Here is a 20,328-nt window from a genome sequence, read left to right as displayed (position 1 = left end):
ACATCGGGGAGGAAAAGTCCGACTGTGCGTTTGAAAGCACGCGTCACAGCCAGTTTAATGAAGAGAAGCGAAGTAAAGCCGCTTGGTTTGGATGTTCCAGGAGTTTGAGAGGGAGCAGCGCTGGTTGGATATTCCCCGTGTGCACGATGCTGAGCGCTGAGCGGAGTGAGTGGTGCAGCAGCGCCTGCACAGCCTTTACCACAAGCACTGATGTGGAGGGGTGGGACTGAGGAGGAGATTCCCCATGCACGCACACACACACACACACTGACACACAAAGGGGAGTTGCTGAACAGCTCTATCAGGAAAGTTCAGTGGACTCACAGCAGGATGGACCCATTTAAACAGGCACTTTTCATCCTTTATCAATATTTGTAACATAAGCACGGGGCAGTGGGGGAAGTATGTGAGATGGTATGAAGATGTGTGTTTCCGAGAAAACATAAAGCAAAATGTGCAACATATGTAAGCCATCATATGATGCACTGATAAAAGAATAATTTGCTAACCCTAACCCCCAAAAATGTGTTTACACGTAAATTGGTTAAGAATAAGTTCTTTCAAATTAAAGTATGGCCTTCATACAACTTGGTAACTTTAAGCTGAAGAAACAACTTATTAAGTCTGTATGTTACCGATTGACGTGTTTTTTTAGGTTGGTCCAACAATTTTATTTTATCAGTGTCATGAGCGCAGCATCAACAGGATGTAAAAGCACATAATATTTCATGAAGATAAAAATGTTCATATGAGTCAATATTGATCATTATCATGATGAACGTCAGGTTATTTCTTTTAGTGACGTTTGCTCTTTGGTGACGGCTGTGGTTTTAAACTCTTCTATGAGCAGAGAACGACAAACACTTGATAAACAGCAAAACATTATACGGGGTAGTTCAAACACAAAATGTGTGCAACCTCCTCAATGTGTTTACATAATGCAAAGGAATGTGAGGAGGTTTAACACACAATTGATCTCCCTCCGATTTGTAAAATATTTTCTAGACTTTTATTATATTTTTTGGGATAAAAATAGAAAAAAAACTGAAACTGTAACTTGTTTTTGACATTCGGTGGCTCAGTCACAAGACAAAGTGAAAAAATGAACACATCACCACTTCCTAGATCTTTGTCTTCAAATGGATTTTGTCTGCCGTCAGTCCAAAATCCATGTCCTTCCAAGAAAAGATAAACATCTGCACACATGACAACTTCAACCAGCAAATGTCTTTTTTGCTTGATAAATCACTTAAATTATTATTTATATTCAAAATGTCTTACTCAACAGGTTTTCCCTGTAACACCAGATTAAGCCTGTGTCAGTGCCCACCCTTCCACATCACCTGAATTATAGGATTCCACGAATGACTTTCCAAGGTAAATCTCCCCTCCGCCCACAACACACTCGCTGCCATACATTCACTCACTACACAGCAGCCAACAATACTCACATGACCCCTCCCTAAAAAAAGAAGCCAAATCAACTGGATCGCCGCCTGGTGGCTGGCTGCTGTATAATTAATTAATACTTTCATGTTAGATTAGTAAATCTTTAATCAACTTTTTCCAAATATTTTTTTTTGTTCTTATCAAACTGATAAGTGTGCATTTTTTCTAGGAAGCTTGGTTTTAATTAGTAATTTGATGCTATAAAAATTTGGTGAAACGTCATGATTGACAGTGAGCGAATGCATCTGTGGGATCTCGATACCAAGGCTCTACTCCACAATCACGACCACAGACGCCACAGACTCTGGCTCCAAATGACAAAAGTGGAAGATGGCAGCGGAGTTTTAAGTTCATAGTTTGCAAAGTGGGAGGCAGTGGAGACGAAGTTCAACATCAAGAAGAGAGTTTTATCATGTTAAACATACCTTGGCGAGATAACTGGTAAGCTCCAGCCTTTTAAAACTAAAAACATGATTACTTTCTTAGTTATTACATATAAATAAAATACAATTTTGATGAACCAACATCAGAAATGTACAGTTATCTATGGTACAAAGACTGAATTGTAAATTCAATCTTGATAAGAAAAAAAAAACTGCTAACACTGACTACCTCAGCGGATCTGAGCAGCTGAAATCTCAGTATTTGTCTCTCGAGTTGTTACTGTGATTTGTAGTCATTAAGCTACTTTGACTAGCACATTTAAAATGTATAAATTACATTATTATAGTTATTTTATTGTTGCTTCACAGACATCTTGCAAACAGAGACTAATTCAACCCGTTAAAACGGATGCAAAAACCTAGAAAAAACACTTTCTATTTGTAGATGCCCAAGTAGGCCATCATAACAATCCAAAGGCAGAATCTTCAGTTTTTAGTTATTAGTATATATTGCATTTTTTGGGGCTATAATAATCATCTTAAAAAGGCATAACATGATGGTGATACAATATTTCTATCTGTTGCACAATTCTAACCTATTTGCTCTCAACTACAGCTCTTTGGCTTTGGGAGGAAGAATTGATGACAAAACTGTCCAGTTATACTCTTAACGGGGAAAGCCTCAAAGACAAGAGGAACACACCAAAATGTATTCACACTCGCACTGCTGGGATGTGAAACCATGGTTCACACCAGTAACAGGGACAGTCGGCAGCAAACTGAGAGCGCAGAAAAAAATTGCTGTCAGATGTTCTGAGCAGCTCATGGGCTTGGAGCGCTGACTGAGAAAATGGACATTGACTTTTTAGGAGCAGGATTCTTGGCATGTTGACTAACTATTCCTGTTGCTGAACTGTGGGGTAGCTGGAAACGAATGGTAGTATTTGTGTGCTTGTGCACCCATGAATTAGGTGAAACAAAGCAACTGGAGCATCTGCAGTAGGCACACTTTCTATGTGTACAATCTACGCAGTCACAAAAGATTCAACTTACATCTGTAATGACATGGTGCCACATATGGAATTACCTCTACAGAGCTTACCAAGTGGTCATATCACAGCTCTATTCTTGTCCTGTAATGGGTTTAAGTGGTGACTGCTACTACTAAGGACTTATAAAGCAGGAGCACGGAAATGGAGGAATTGGAAGCTGGGGGGAGTCGATGTGCTAAATGGAGCAGAGCTGTGGCAGGATGTGAGGTCTGCAGCAGAAAACCTTTCAGGTCAAAGGCATTTGCCTCAGTTCACAAAGTGATTCAAATCAACTGCAGCCACACTTGTCAACCCAGAACAAAATATATGAGATGTATTTAACAGTAGAAAAATGAGATGCTGTGGATTATAGACGAAGACAAAAATCCAAAGAGCGCAGAAGCAAGGGTGAGTCAGCATGTGTCTAATTTACCAAACAGCCCTAATGGGCCTTTTGTCACAGCCTAATGCAGCGAACTGTGCTTCACAAGTGCTCACTCACTCGGTTTGGTCAGAGGTAAAAGTTCCGTGCTTGTTGGAGAACTCCCCAGCCCGTCAAAGCAATGAGCTGCCTGTGAAAGCAGCGGCTGATGGAAATGTCAGGCCATGAAAAGTGGAGGAGAACGGGATGAGTCAGACACCACGGGCCGGGCAGCGGCCAGCGGCCAGCCACTGCCCACTGAGGTGTGGTGTAATCGCTCGCTGCCTCCACTCAGTGTCAGAGCCCGTGGAAACAAGGGCCATGGTTAGAGGGCCCTTGTTGAGTTAGGCTAGGACGGCCAGAGGGACGAGTTGGGGGGTAGTTGCCAGGAATAATTAAAAGGAACCCTCTTTAATCTCAGCCTACCAGAAGCTCTGCATTTACGTAACTTGTTTTAGTCGAAGAGTTGACCTGGATGTCTCCCTCAGTTACTGGGTCACATTAATATGAAAAACTCGAGTATCATGCTGCTTGTGTATCTGTATATTTGCAGCATCACCTGACTCTGTTCCACCCATTAGACACTGTGGCGGATGGGATAGAGTGGTTGTCCTCCAACCGGAAGTTCGGCGGTTTGATCCTCAGTCTTCCCCCTCTGTGTGCCGAGGTGTCCCTGGGCAAGATACTGAACCCCATTTGCCCCTCATAGATGTTGAATGCACTTATTGTAAGTCAATGTAAGTAAACATGCCAGCTCCAGACAGGAACAACAGCTCAGTAAATCCATGAAGAGCGTCCAGACTACCTTTTAAAAACTCCATGCTATAAGACTTGCTGTGCTTTTGATGATACATGAATGGGACTTATTCATGAAACCAAAGATCAATTCCATATCTAGCCAATCGTTTGTCTCCAATGCTTGCCCTTTAGCACAGGTCCACAGATCAAGCAGGGGAACATGTCTGGCTCTTGAACGACCTGCTGGCAGCACAGTGTGGAGGAGGCAACTTCAAATAGCATATCTTTCAAACGCTGTGGACTCGTGAACTTAAGCCATAAACTTTCACACTAAAGGGAACACTATAGGTTATTGTGGAGAGGAAGTCAACTTTCACACTGGAAACGTCATGTGGCTAGGTAAACTGAGGGTTAGGGTCCATTATGTGCAGAGTCTACCAGTAATACACAAAAGGTCAACAACCATGCTGTAACTATCAATCAATCAATCAATCAAATTTAATTTGTATAGCCCATATACACAAATCACAATTCTTCTCATAAGGCTTTAACATGGTGTGACATCCTGTCCTTAACTCTCAGCAAGAGTAAGTACTCTATGTAACTATGAGACGTTATATTCAGGCACAGCAGTGCATGTTTACCATGTTTTACTATGGGGTGGTGTGGTGGTTAGCCCCTCACAGCAAGAGGTTCTTGATTCGACAACAGTCGAAACACATGCAGATTGGGGTTAGGTTAACTGGAAACTCTAAATTGACCAATAGTTGGCCCTGTGATACGATTTGTCCTTTGCAACAAAGGTTCTTAATTTTTTTCTCAGCCCAGGAACCCCCTATAGGACAGAAAATATTCCAGGGACCCCGTCATGTTGATCCCTTGGAATAATTTGACATATGACATTTACACGTAAGAAATGTTTTACCTTTTACACATGTCAAAACCATATATCTGGACCTTTTCAATGATCCCCTGGCGGACCCCCATTTGAGAACCACTGCTTTGGGGAGCATGAATATCTGTACTTGAAGTAGCTGGTAATTCAAACTAGCATGGTACTAGGGGACAGGTGTAAACAGTAAATTCCACCAGGAAAATTCCACCAACGTAAAATTCCACAAGCAAACAATCTGAGTGTGAGTATAGACTTTCATCCTTTCAAAGTACACTAACAGTCCTGCAATGCTTTAAAGATTGATTGGCTAAAACAATGGACATCCATTAGCCAACACAGCAGAATGTAACCTATTTAAAAATCAATCTCTGTTTGCATAATGAACATTCTTACAGTCCCATGTGGAAGCCAGAATCAATGCTGGGGACGGACAATGGTCAGACTGGCATGACAAACATATACCCTACTGTAACTGTATATTTATAGGCTGAGGAACAGTGGGCGACTAGCATGGAAAATTATCCACATATGTCACGGGTCACACCTCTGATCCCTTCTGATCCAACCCTTACTTGGCATGGGGTTAGATAAGAGAGAAAAATAACCAGTATTCAATGTGTGGGTGTAGAGGCATTGAGACATTGAGACATTTGACATTTCAATTTGAGGTTGCGTGCAGCTAGAGCCCTAAGAAAAGCCATTGTATAACGTTAATTACTGCATGTGGGACAGCAAGGGTCTATAGTGGTGACAACGTGTAATTTGAGGATTTCGCTTCATGCCATATATGTGCAGGCTGTTTTATCTGATGCTTATGTCTCTCCAACTGCTTTTCAATATCTGCCAGCTCCAGTCCTGTAATTGGATTGATGCCTAGCTGAGATGCTGCTCGCTATAAAGGCACAAATAGAAAGCAGGGAGTCACATCGTGAAAGACACATTCCTCAAGTGAAACCACAATAAACCAAATTACACACTGCCTTCATTCCTTTCACCGTCAGCTGACTACAGACAAATTTTACACATGGAGCAATAGCTGGAGGTGGCTGGGTCAGAGGGATTCTAACATTTAGATAAGTTGCACACTGCTCTTTATTATAAAAATCACAGGATGCAAAGCCTTGGAATATCATTTAGCAGGCTGCAGATTCTCGTCGAGCACAGAGCTGTTAGGCCATTGATCATGTCTACATCTATATGGAATCTATAGGAAGGGTCAGAAACAGCAGCCGCAGATCAGACTTGCTGTTGTAGGCAGATGATGTCGCCACCTACAGGCAAAGAATGAAATGACTGCAGCATTTTTATCACTTGCACCAACCTCAGGCAATGTTTCTGTATTGAGTGTCTGTTAGGTTTAACATACGTAAATAAAATAAATAAAATAAATATATTTACTCGCTACAATATTAGCTTATGAAAATTATGAAAGATTTTCCATGAGCTGTAAAGATTTATTGTTTAGCTTTTGAAAGAAAATGTTATTTTCTTTCAAATGACAAGTTATTTCAGTTCTCATGTTTGCTGCTTAATCTTTATTTGTGTGGTATGACCACTACCTTAAAACAGCTGTTAAGTTAACGTTCACATCTTAGTATCCCATTGGACTCAATCAAGGCTACCAAAAAGAAAATTGTTATATCTTAACTATACAGCAACAAAGACAAAATCTCATTTTCATTTATTGCTTTGTATCGGCCTTAACTTGATGCCATGCTGTCGAGGCAGCTTGCCACCATCACCATGACAACAACAAAATAAAAAACCTAATTCATCGTTTATTGTAACAAGATTTTCTTCATATAACTATCATTTATTTTCCATATATACTCCTAGTTGTTGTTCATGTTATAAAACATCACTTCACATCACTTTATCTTTTCATACGTTGTCTAATGAAATAACTTTATCACACAAGAACACATGTAAGGGTCTTTTTATAAGGACACTTCCTCTCATTATGCCGCAGTGTGATTGAGGAGGAGATCTCAAGTTTCTCTTTTGAATAATTTGGTGTGAAATAGCAATTATGACATGACGAATAACTTGTTATCATTCTCTTCCCGAGCAAACCTTGAGACCAGCTTCCTTCTCTCTCCATAGACTGGTGGAAACAAGAGAACAGTTTGTATATTCTTCAGTCAAAGAAGCTGAACTTACTGATATGTTTTTTGCATCGATTACACTGTGTATCCTCTTTCATGAATTCACACTTGTCTCAAGTACGCAGAGTCTTTGTCGTATCGCACAATACTGGGCTCTTAAAAGCTCAGCACTTGGACATTTCTACTTTACCAACGGGAGGGAACCAAAAAAAGAGTGAGGAACGCCCCAACAGACCATTCATTAATATGACATCTTGGGTCAAAGGGATTACAAAACCTTTTCTCTGCAGTTTCACGAGGAAAAGCAGCCATCTGACAGCCGTGTTGCCTGGAAACTGCTGCTGTGCAGGATACAGGTCATATTGATTTCATTTGGAAGGAACGTGAATGCAAAGAGGATGAATGAGGACGTCTTCATGACACCTAAAAAAAACTTTTTTAAGGTTGATGACATGATCAGTGCAACTTCGGCTTCCTTTTAGCTCTGTCAGGACTTCATAAGACTCACTGGCCAAAAACAGAGAATCTATACCTGAACAAATACATTTTTTTGTGACTCCTAATGGATAAAACTCCAGCAACATTCTGGACTTGGGCTAATAATGTTGTCTTGCAAACAGCTGCTCTGTGGCCACTGAGTTATTTAAAGTGGTGCTGGACAGCAGCTGTGGTTATAGCTGCTCCGTCCTGCTTCCCACGGTGAGTTGTGGCGTCAGCAGAAATGGGTCGAGGTGACACAAATATCCATGTGGTTCATTCATGAATCAGTGGACAGAGGTAAACACTATGGGCTACAGTCGTCATCATCATCATCATCATCACCATCACCATCACTTGTATCATCATCATCATGTGTGTCTTCCCTTCTCTGCCTTTCTCTTCCTAACATACACCGCAGAAATGCTTACTGGAGTTGTAGATAGACATTGATTTCACTAAGGCAGACCTGGTCACAAAAATGATCTTGTTAGCGGATTAAATGAGGAGTGACAAGGTTTCTTCCTGCCTGCTTTCTGCAAATTACAAACAAAAAGCAGCCGCAGCAGAAATATAAATAAGAACTGAAAAAAGTAGCATTGCTATATGTACAGTATATACATGTAATGATATAGGTTATCATGGATAACAATAGTGTCATAGTGTGGTTGCATGAGTCAGCTGCTGTTAACACCTTGCTATCCTCATGCTGCATGTATACACTGATTCCCTAATTACTGTGGCTTAGTTTCAATTTGTTCTAAAAGCTGCACTTAAGTGTCTGACAAACATATTCAGAAAGTAAATATGTAACAAGGCTGTAAATCAAGGTGTCAGTTATATTAGTAAACCTTCTGGCTAATTTGAGATCTGACAGGAAAGAGCCTCCACGATCACGTGATATTTGGCACCAGTTCAATGAGAGGAAGCAGGAAGCAGCAGCAGCTGTGAGTTAACCATCATGAGATAGAATTTAAAAAAAATGCAGTGATGCATTTTGCAGTTTGACTGATTTTAATGACTAATACATTTACCATCATTTGATATAACTCTATGGTCCAAATTACCGTGGTGGGTGAAACCAGGGGGATAACCTAATAAAAGAGAATCTGTGACTTACCAGTGAAAAAAGTGTTGATTCCTATTTGACTACATACAGGTTGGAAGTTAATGTTGCTGGCATGTGGAAAGTTGATAATAATCATAGTTGTAATATACTTTTTTGTTTGGTTTTCCTTTTAGATCTTGATCAAAGACGTCAGCTCTATTAACCTATTGGCCATCAAAAATGACAGATGTGTTCATTCTCACCAGGTCTGATCTAATCAGGGCAAACATGTAAGTAAAACTGACATGGTCCTTTATTAAACATGGTCATCAATACAAATGACCATCATGTGCACTAAAGGCCTAAAAATATTTGTTACATTTACTTATTACACTGCGTTTTTCAGTTGGGTTCAATTTAATTCAGGCGGTGATTATTTCTGCATCCAGAGCAGCTCTGCCTTCAAAGCTAGAACTAATGAAAATATCTGCTTATCTTGCTTTTACATTCGTGCTGCCAGCTCCTGCTCCTCGACCCCCACCCCCACCACACCCCCAGGTTCATCACATGACAGGTATGGGGTAGAGGGTAACAAACAATGGATTATTCACAAAGTCGCCATTCTAAAAATAGCAGTCTCACGTTTCTTCTGGGAATTCGGAGCATTGCTGCCTCAGGGACTTTTACTAAGTCATCAGATGCATGATTTCCTACCCTCTCTTCAGAGAATCAGGAGTGCTGCAGTAAAATCTTTGCAGCGTTTTATAAAAAAAAAGGTTTTCACAGTGACACTTCTGTATGATACTGTCCTCAGCTGAGGAGATGAGCTCAGGACAGAAGCCTGTATCAGGGGACAGGGGTGGAGACGTAGATTGTTGCAGTGGACTGTTTTCCAGCTCTCCAGGGAGATTGCATACAGTTCAATGGCGGGGGAGCGAGGACAGGGGCTCTGGGCTGTGACGTAGATTGGCCATTGATTATGGCTGCTGCAGCGTTTCGCCAATGAGGGCTAAATTTAGAACCAGAGGATTCCCTTCTGCTCTCCCACTCCAGCCCAGTGCTCTGCATTCTGCTGCAGAGTGCCGCTTTGCGCTCCACCAATGTAAATTGATGCAACACGCCAAGTGCTCTCCAGCACACAACAGTGGATGTGTTGCGTCACAGCTCAAACGGAAACAACAGTGCACAATGCGTTTTGTGTAAATTAAGCATATCTTTGCTTGGTTATTTCAAAGTTTGTTTTAATCAAACAGAAAGTTGCACCAAATCATGTTATATCTATTCGATTGCGTAAAAACGCACCAACCGTTGTTCTTCTGATGTAAGCTGACACAGTTTTGCCGAATCTATCCAAGACAAATTCCGAAACTGTCTTTAAGAACCAAATCAAATTTTGAGATATACAGATAATCCAACGAATGTCACAGCAGTTAGTGAGGCTCTGTAGGTGATATAATAATAATATGAATAGACTGGTGCTATAACATCAATGCAAAATAGCCTTTGATTCCAAGAAAACTACTGTTTCGTTATAGAGGGACTCAGGCCAGGTCTGTTTGTATCACTCCATCTTAAACCTGCATGTGGCAAATTATTTATTGACATGTTCTTTTCAATATTTGTCCTTCAACACACCGTCTCAAAAAGGAAACGGACAAATCTCAGTGGTAGACAAAAGTAGACTGTTCTGGCCCCTCACTTGAAAACTAACATAACACTGTAATGTATTTCAAGGATTAACCTATTGCCAAGAATTGTTGATGGCAGATCTGAGGAACCTTTTCAATGTTGAAAACTGCATTAAAAATAATGGGTGTAATAAGAAACTATCCATTTTCAGAATTCAGCGTCTTTCAATTTCCACATTTTACTGTTCCTTATTTGTGTTTTTTTGTTGATTTAAAATGTTTTGTTTAGTTTCTGTACTCTGCTACCTTGTAATTGAGGTCTCTACCGCAATGTATTTCTGAGCTCAAACAAAGGTTGGTTGTATGATTGAATGAATGAATGAGGTAGCACCTGTTTGGTGGCATTAACATTAATGTGGCGGCTCATCTCAGTTTTCACTCTCAGTGTAATATATTCTCTTTTACTTTGCAGTGATGCCAACAGCGCACAACACATAAATCAGACGCTGGCTTCATTAGGAGGAGCCACACAACTGATTGGAGCCAATCCCAGCTCACACTGGTCGAGAGGCGGGGTACAGTCCATCAGAAGGATCGACCCTTTGAGACAAACGACACCCACGTTCACATTCACACCTACAGGCAATTTACAATCTCCAATTAACCGGAGGTGCATGTCTTCAGATTGTGGGAGGAAGCTGATACAAAACAGACACAACAGAAAGACCACGAGAGGATGTCAGGTTTGAATCCAGAACTTCCTTGAGGTGAGGCAAAGCAGCAGTGATGTTGTCCCACTACTTTTTCCTCTTAAAATACCTAAAGCATAAACATAAATACAGTAGATCTTTGAAAAATAACCTGAGTTGGGCAAATAAACAACAATAAAATGTTAAAAAAATTACCTTACATATGTACACACACCATAAGAATCCTTTACAATTATAAACACAGTTGCCCTTAATACTGTTCACTGTAAAATGTACAGAATAAAAGACATTCTCAGCTGATGTCACCTATGGAAGCCCTGATGAATGCTTTGGCACCGCTGCAGCCCGGCTCAAGGCGAGACAGACTGATTGTTCTCTGCCAGGGATGAAGGCCGCTCTGTTCCTGATGCTGTACCAACAGCTGTGGACAGAGCGTGCTAACCATCTCTACAAACACTGCTCTGTTGGATTCAGCACCACTCATTCAACGTGACAGACTCAGGGTGATTCATTCGGTGTGTACACAATCACTGGTACGAGCTGGATGTTTGTAGAGCGGGTACAGGAGCGGGTCTCTTTTTGCTTTTGTTCTTGCTGTGAGAGCTGCCGGGGAGGGGGGGGCAGACCGTGTGGTCAGCAGGACGGAGACACTGGCAGACGAGCACATGGTGCCGTCACCCTGGACAATGGCATTCCTCAGCTGTCCACGGCTCTGACTCAGTTCATGTGGGCGGCTCTTGCTGAGCAGCCCGTCCTGCAGTCAGTCAGTCGCAGCCGGGCGCTGCAGCACCTGTGAGACCACAGCCGGCCTCCGCAGACGCAGTCTCTGGCACAGGACCGGACAACTCACGATAAAGCTCAGCCAAAAGTTTGCAGCGTTTCCGTGGAACACTTGCTGCACAGAGATGATGATCTGATAACTTTCATCTGTTCCTCTGTGAGCTGTAAAAACAGTCCACCAAGTGAGAGCTAACCCTGCGTCAATCTGCCAACCTTGCTGTGCAAACTCATAATATCTGTGTAATAATAATCCATACTGCAGCTATGAGGTAGTATGTTGTCGGCTCCATCATGGTACCGATTGCTGCTGTTTTGCTGCTCTCCACTTTCCAGAGACCTATGGAAATAAATTATTTCCCCCGCTGTCTCATGTCATGTACGTGGGCCTCTGAGCCATTAGTGCCTATCACTGTTAATACCAACAATCAAGTTTTAGCTATCGATTTTTCCCGAGAAGAAGCTACATCACAGAAATTGAGAAGCTATAATTGGTTTACCACTGCTGTAGCATTTGGCAGTGAAGAGTGAATAAGGATACCTACAGAAATTGTACCTTTTCCACTTGATTTTCATGTGTTTGCAGAATTATGTTGCACTGTTGTAAAATTGGGATGGTTGTGATAATATAGCTTCTCTCACTCAGTTAAAATCAACAGTAATCTACAATCCACTTTATGTTTTTTTTAAGTATGTCTTTACATGTGGTCAGTAATCTTCTTGCTTTAGATGACTAATCAAATCCCAAATCCCAAATCTGACAATAACTCACCTCGCGGTGACAATACAACATACAGTGCCTTGCATAAGTATTCACCCCCTTTGGACTTTTCTACATTTTGTCATGGTATAACCACAGATTAAAATTTATTTCATCGTGAGTTTATGTAATGGACCAACACAAAATAGTGCATCATTTGGAAGTGGGGGGAAATATTACATGGATTTCACAATTATTTACAAATAAAAATCTGAAAAGTGTTGAGTGCATATGTATTCACCCCCTTTACTGTGAAACCCCTAACAAAGATCTGGTGCGACCAATTGCATTCACAAGTCACATTTGCAAGTCACATAATTAGTAAATAGGGTCCACCTGTCTGCAATTTAATCTCAGTATAAAAACACCTGTTCTGTGACGGACTCAGAGTTTGTTGGAGATCATTACTGAACAAACAGCATCATGAAGACCAAGGAGCTCACCAAACAGGTCAGGGATAAAGTTGTGGAGAAATATAAAGCAGGGTTAGGTTATAAAAAAATATCCAGAGCTTTGAACATCTCTCTGAGCACCATAAAATCCATCATAAGAAAATGGAAAGAATATGGCACAACCGCAAACCTACCAAGAGGAGGCCGTCCACCCAAACTGAAGAGTCGGACAAGGAGAAAATGAATCAGAGAAGCAACCAGGAGGCCCATGGTTACTCTGGAGGAGTTGCAGAGATCCACAGCTGAGGTGGGAGAATCTGTCCACAGGACAACTATTAGTCGTCTACTCCACAAATCTGGCCTTTATGGAAGAGTGGCAAGAAGAAAGCCATTGTTGAAAGGGATCCATAAAAAATCCCGTTTGGAGTTTGCCAGAAGCCATGTGGGAGACACAGCAAACATGTGGAAGAAGGTGCTCTGGTCAGATGAGACCAAAATTGAACTTTTTGGCCTCAATGCAAAACGCTATGTGTGGCGAAAACCCAACACTGCCCATCACCCTGAGCACACCATCCCAACAGTGAAACATGGTGGTGGTAGCATCATGCTGTGGGGATGCTTCTCTTCAGCAGGTACAGGGAAACTGGTCAGAATAGAGGGAAAGATGGATGGAGCCAAATACAGGGAAATCCTTGAAGAAAATCTGATGCAGTCTGCAAAAGACTTGAGACTGGGGCGGAGGTTCATCTTCCAGCAGGACAATGACCCTAAACATACAGCCAGAGCTACAAAGTAATGGTTTGGATTAAAGAATGTTAATGTCTTAAAATGGCCCAGTCAAAGCCCAGACCTCAATCCAATAGAGAATCTATGGCAAGACTTGAAGATTGCGGTTCACAGACGGTCTCCATCCAATCTGACTGAGCTTCATCTTTTTTGCCAAGAAGAATGGACAAACCTTTCCATCTCTAGATGTGCAAAGCCGGTAGAGACATACCCCAAAAGACTTGCAGCTATAAGTGCAGCGAAAGGGGGTTCTACCAAGTATTGACACAGGGGGGTGAATACTTATGCACCCAACAGATGTCAACTTTTTTGTTCTCATTATTGTTTGTGTCACAATAAAATTTATTTTGCACCTCCAAAGTACTATGCATGTTTTGTTGATCAAACGGGAAAAAGTTTATTTAAGTCTATTTGAATTCCAGTTAGTAACAGTACATAATGGGAAAAAGTCCAAGGGGGGTGAATACTTATGCAAGGCACTGTACCTGCCAGTTCCAAAGTCCAAAGTCCAAAGAGCACTCTTCCTACCCCCACTGTCTAAGTGCCCCTGAGCAAGGCACCTTACTCCCCCAACATCTGCTCCCCGGGCGCTGTGCATGGCTGCCCACTGCTCTGTGTGTCCTGTGATGTTCACCAGATGGGACAAAAGCAGAAGACAAATTTCCCTACTCTGCATTTCGTGTGATTGTGCATGTGTTTGGGAACAATAAATGTATCTTATCTTATCTTATCATATCTTATAAAACAGGAGGAACTAGGGCTTGTGTTGTGGCCTAATTTCGGTGGTGGATTAATACACATTCAGGTATTTTCCGTAGTCGAATGGAGTCTTTGTGTTGAGTCAAATTAAGCTACAGTGGTCATTTTCATGAACACATCACCCAGTACAAGGCTGTGGCTCATTATTGTTTTTTTAATGTTTAGATTTGTTGAATTGACCAAAATAGATTTAGAGTGCTGATGCCAAAACCAAAATTAGGACTCCTGATATGTCTTTATCAAACCCTTATGATAATAATTATAAATTATACAATTATACAATGTATTTGATGCTTAATATTTAACATATTAACCATAAACTTTATCAGAAAAAATAAAAAATAAGAAATGTTTGGCATCAAATATGAATAAAATTACACATCTATTCTGCCTTACTTATTCTGTAAATTAAAGATTTAATATTGACAACAAACACTGATACTGATATGTCTGCAATAAAGGCTCACACATAATTGTATCGCAAACTGATCAATCAGTAGGCCATTATTCTTCTCATGTGATTTGTTGACAAAGAGAGACTAAGGTATGAATAGTAACAACATTACTCAATGAATAAAGTCACACTTCTGTAACAGATGATACTTAATAAGTAGGATTGCAGTGTGGCCGCGTGTTGACACTCGGGTCAGGAAACTAATCAGTGCACTAATGTAACACAGAGGGAACTGAATGACCAGCAACAACAGACCTGCTGCTCTGACCTCTGTCCTGAACCATCACTGGGTCCATTATCCAGTATCCCACTTTCACACTTACCAAAAACAATTGATCACTCCCTGTTTGTATTATGCAATAGTAATCAGGAGTTTACTTTACATAAGTAGTGTTCGAGATGTGGCCGCGTCTGACTACAACGCCCCCTGCAGTCTGACTGTGGGTCATCATGCCTCCACTGTCCTTTCTGGCAAGTTCACTAATTAAGTCTGTGATGCCGTTTGCTATTCTGCAATTACTCGCTGGAATCTGTCCGTGTGCACACGAGAGAGAGGCTCACGTGGAACGAGGCCTGTTCGGAAGGGCCTTGGTTCGTGATAACGTCACAAACATCAGAAGCACGCGGAGCCACTCCAACTGTCCAGATTGACACGCAGCTGTGAAATGCCTGGGCGTAGGAAAAAGGGAGCACATGGAGACGCGTAATGCCAGGTTCAGAGGCACTCAGAGCCAGTGTTATTATTTATCTCGTTTGAATGTCATTCTGACTCACTCATCTCTCTCAGTTAAGTTACAGAGCAGGAAGCAGAAAGCCTTTCGCTGCCGATTAATTAGGCTTCGTCAAACACACGCCGCCCTGTTTCTCTCTCGGTGTGGTCGGATGGAAACGGAAACCATCTCTCTCTCTCTCTCTCTCTCTCTCTCTGCTAAAAGGCTTTATGTCTCTAATTAGCTGCTGTGACCTGTGACAGCGCTGGGTGTGTAATGAAACCACACCCAGGGCACACGGAGGTCCAGTCTCCCTGGAGTTCAATGACCTTTAGGCTGAAAGATGATGTAATGACGACGAGGCTGTGAAATGAATATTTCCACAGGGACGTTATTACAGACACTGTTTTAACTAAGCTGCTCAATTCAATTCAATCTTTGATGATATATGTTACATCAGACAAAAAACAACGTTCCATAAACATCTAAATTTATGTTAGGGAACTTAGATTTCTTCTATGTTCAACAAGTGACCAACACTGTCGTTTCCTTGAACAAGAACAATCACAAACTGCAATACAATCCCCGGTTTGGATGCATTTTTTAAATAAACTGTATATATGTGAAAGAGAGCTCCTAATGTCTTAATAAGAAAAGGCTCAAATTACTTTATCTTAGACTTCAGCCAGTGGTGTTTATCAGAAAGTGCTGAAGTCAGGAATATCTAAGCAGAAGAAGCTGTTTACGTGACCTGTGTTAAAGTCTGAATATTATCATATAATAATAGTGGAATATCGGTATTTATCTCATTGTTAATGCAAACACTAATGATTGACTGAAGCGACTTTAACGAAATGAAAACAGGTAAAGTTGCATGACGTTGCAGGAATCTGATAACATCGGCACAACAATTCCGATATTAAATAATAATGAGCGACACACATCATTATAACAGTATATCCTACAACACATCAAGTGTCCAGTTGTTTGAGAAAAAAAATCATATGTACAGTATATATCATGGACTGTATAGATGATGCATCGCACTCGAGTGAAGACAAAATATCCTGGATACAGAATCTGGCTCCACACATTCAGAGCCACAGCACAGATGGAGCTGTGGTAGAAAGGTCGTAGAGACACGTGCGCCATCAATAAGTCTCAGTGATCTCTCTATCATGAGGTGTCACCCTGTTTGACTTGGCCTGTCTTTTTAGTTTGGTCCATGTCCCATCCACTAACATGGAGGATGGGGAGTTATGACCTATACTGCAAGTCAGCCACCAGGTGGTGATCGAGATGCCTTAGTTTTGCGTTAAGGGAGCAGTCATGCCGTCCATATTTATATACACTCTGTGGTTCATATGTAGGGTTGCAAAATTCCGGGAATATTCAAACCTGGAAACTTTCCATGGGAATTAACGGGAATATACGTGAATAAACTGGAAATTGTGTGGGTAATTTATACTAACTGTATTTACCTTGTCATATACAGACATAAATATAAACATTTTGTTTTGTCATAGGCTGATTTGAGCCCTGAGGAAACTTTGGGCGCTTGACTATATGCTTCTGCATCTTTGTGTCTTTCTTAACATCTCTCAACACCGTCTTTGCACAGTATTTGCAAATGTACACAGCCTTTCCTTCTACATTGGCTGGGGTGAAATGTCTCCACACAGGAGATTATTATCTGTGCATGTGATGGAGAAATGCACAGTGGAGGGTTGAAATTCAAGGTGCAGCGTGTGCTGAATTCCATACATCTTTAAAATAGAGTTTTGAATGATGTTTTTATTGCTCAGCGTTTAATTTGTGTAATTTTTTTTTTCTTTAAAATTCCCTAGCTGAATATTCCCATGGAAAGTTTCCGGAAAGTTTCTGGAAATTTACCGGAAATTGTCCGCCCCTTTGCAACCCTATTCACATGGATATATACAAACAACAGGATATGACACAAGCAAATGTGTTATATCAGAGTCTGAATCAGTAGATGAATTAAATAATACACAATATTCACTGATAAATACATACAGGATACACGCTGATACCAGATACATTGTGCACCAATAGGCATATATCATAATGCTTTTTCTTCTGAATGAAATCCTCTTGTAAACAGATGTTACCAGAAGCACATGTGAATTCTGTTTGTCCACCGTCTTTTCAGAAAAGCTGAATTCTGTGAGAGGCCTACCAGCTATTTTGAGCTAAGTCTCATTATAGGTAGTTTGTACATTAAAAATGTGAATTAAAAGTTTGCAATTTTAACTTAATCGTTTCCATTTCGACCAAAAAAAGGGAGCTGAAAACGCGTCAGCCTCAAAGTAAAGCACTCAGCAGTTTTCAGCACACAGCAAAGTGGAAACGGGAGCTGCTGTTTTCCAGCTCCCACACTCTGACGTTCATCAGGTATAGAGAAAAGCTTCATTTACTATACGTTTGCATTTCTCTTCCTTCTCCACCCCCCCCCACTCTGAGCTTTGCATAAGACAACCAGCACACCCCTGCTGCTGCATTCTTCACATAAAAACCAACCTGACTCAACCGTTAATCCACTTAAAGTAACCACAATAACAGCCCATTGCCTTTTTCATAACACAGCGAATACGATTATGTTCTGTGCTGCATTCAGCCTCTGCTCATAAGAAAACCCAGCTCCACACCCCACAAATCTGATCGCTTGACCCAGAAAAGCCAGGTCCAAGAAAAGATAAGGAACAACAATTCCAGAAATTAAGAAAAGACAAAAAACCTTGTTGCTTTTTATGCCATTAACAACATAATGGAGGGAATGAAGGACCAGCAGGAGCTTTTTCTCCCTTTCCCCACCACCTAATAAGCTCACCATCATTTTGAGTGCCCAGAGCTGTACCCTGTGTGATTTAACGGTGTGCTAATATTAACTGCACCAGTAGAAAGGAACATATTTTAATAGCACAACAGAATCAACACGTCCTCGAGTCTCAACCAAAGCTGAGCAGGTTCATAGAGGTCGGATTAACACAGGAACACGGAGGGTCTGCTGAGTGTTCTCCCTCCACAGTCACCAAAGTGTTTGCTCATTGTGGGAACTGCTGCGTTTCTTCATTTTTAAAGGTCTCAACCTAAATAAGCAAAGTGCCTTGAGATAATGTGTAGTATGATTTGGCGCTATACAAATAAAATTGAATTGAATTGAAAATTGATTATGCGGTAATGAACAGCAGCCAGAAGAAAGTTTAAAGATGCACTAATTGATCTATAATAATAACAATAATTGACAAATAACACACAGTGACAAAGAAACAGAGGCACTAACTTTGCAGCTCATTACAGCCCCTGTTACCAGCAGCAGGCAGCTGTTTCTGAGTGAATCAGACAATAGACACAGACCCAGTTCAGACCTGGTATCGGTACCAACATCCATCCTGAGTGACACGATCATTAGTGGTTAGTGTTAAGTACAAGTGTGAAAGCACACCCAGCTGTGTCCGCAATATTTCTTGAGATCCAATCACAGAAACCACATTCAGAGATGGTCTGGGACGCATGTGGTCCCGTTCTCTCTGCTGTGTGAACACAGATGCATCACAGGCCACAATGAAGGACCGCCCACTCAGCTGACATCCTCTTACCAGGCGCAGTTTCATAATGAATCACGCGTATCTTTACGCTTGGCAGACATTTCCCTGATGAGATGATGGGACGCAGCAAAAAGTATAATATGCATTGCTACCATGTTTTTATATTCTCTTCATAAAGTTATTTTAAAATCTGTAAAAAATATGAATAAAAGAAAAAGAAGAATGAAGATCTTGATTAGCCTCGATAACCACGAATAATGGAGATGGAGGAAACATCTAGGTTTTCATTACTGTTTGCAGCAGGATTATAAAAAAACTACTGAACTGATATCCATGAAATTTTGTGGAAGGGTGAAACTCAAGGAAGAAGCTTTTAAATTTTGGTGTGGATCCAGTAAAATTTTTCTCAATGTCTTTTTTTATCGTGGGCTTTTTATCAGTTTTATATGTTTTTGAAGAAATAAGATGTGGATCTTTGTGAAATAAAATCAGTCATATGTGGATTACTAATATTTATGTAAAGGTTATATGATCATAGGCTGATCGTCAGCGACTCACTTGGCCAGCTTCGTCTCTATCTGCTGGCGGATTTCCTGCCGCTCCTGGTCGCTGCGGACTGGGAAAATGTTGCGGTCCTCCAGCTCCTGCTTGCTGGGCCGGTTTCGGAGCTTCACAGTCAGCAGCTCCTTCCTCATCCTGCGCGGGAGGGTGCCTGTTGTTGTCAAGCACACATTTTAAGGTCAGTACAAGTGGAACAGTGGTTTGCAAGGCGCCACCCACAGCTCTCCAGCTAAAGCCGCTGAACCGGTGCTAATAACCACACAGTGTGCTCTCCCAGAAGAACTGAGCGACAACAACTGTGTCAAACAACAACTTATTAATAAAATACACACATACTTATTTCAAGCTGAGAAGTGTGCAGTGCTATATTTATTTAACTACATAACATTAAATACGTTATATATCAGGTTTTCACCATATCAGTCGATAGATCTTGAGGTGACAAGTTTTTCGATTCTTCTATGCAAAACTCTTCAAGCACTGTAAAGGTACCTGAATACCACCAGGGAACAAGTGTTTTCAAGTCCTATCTGAATCCTGGACTATTATCTGGACTCCTCAGAGCATTAACCTTGTTTTTTTAAGCCATTCTTGTGCAGCTTTGGCTTCACATTTGTGGTTTGGTCTTAATTACAGCAAATCTTCACCTGACCTGCAGTTTAAACTTTAATCTGGGAT

The 20,328-nt window shown here is 41.1% G+C and overlaps 1 protein-coding gene across 1 annotated transcript in view; it reads right to left on the bottom strand.

The window, feature by feature from the left end:
• phactr3b (phosphatase and actin regulator 3b) overlaps positions 1-20,328 on the bottom strand; it is a 48,059-nt gene that overhangs the window by 4,248 nt on the left and 23,483 nt on the right. The window contains exon 8 of the mRNA XM_053429110.1: positions 19,648-19,801. Within this exon, the coding sequence (XP_053285085.1) occupies positions 19,648-19,801 (154 nt within the window). The remainder of the gene's footprint in view (positions 1-19,647; positions 19,802-20,328) is intronic.

Source organism: Pleuronectes platessa, chromosome 2 (assembly GCF_947347685.1).
Source record: "Pleuronectes platessa chromosome 2, fPlePla1.1, whole genome shotgun sequence".
Lineage (NCBI taxonomy): Eukaryota > Metazoa > Chordata > Actinopteri > Pleuronectiformes > Pleuronectidae > Pleuronectes > Pleuronectes platessa.
Note: the sequence above shows the minus strand (reverse complement) of the source record. Positions and strands in the feature narration are given on the sequence as shown.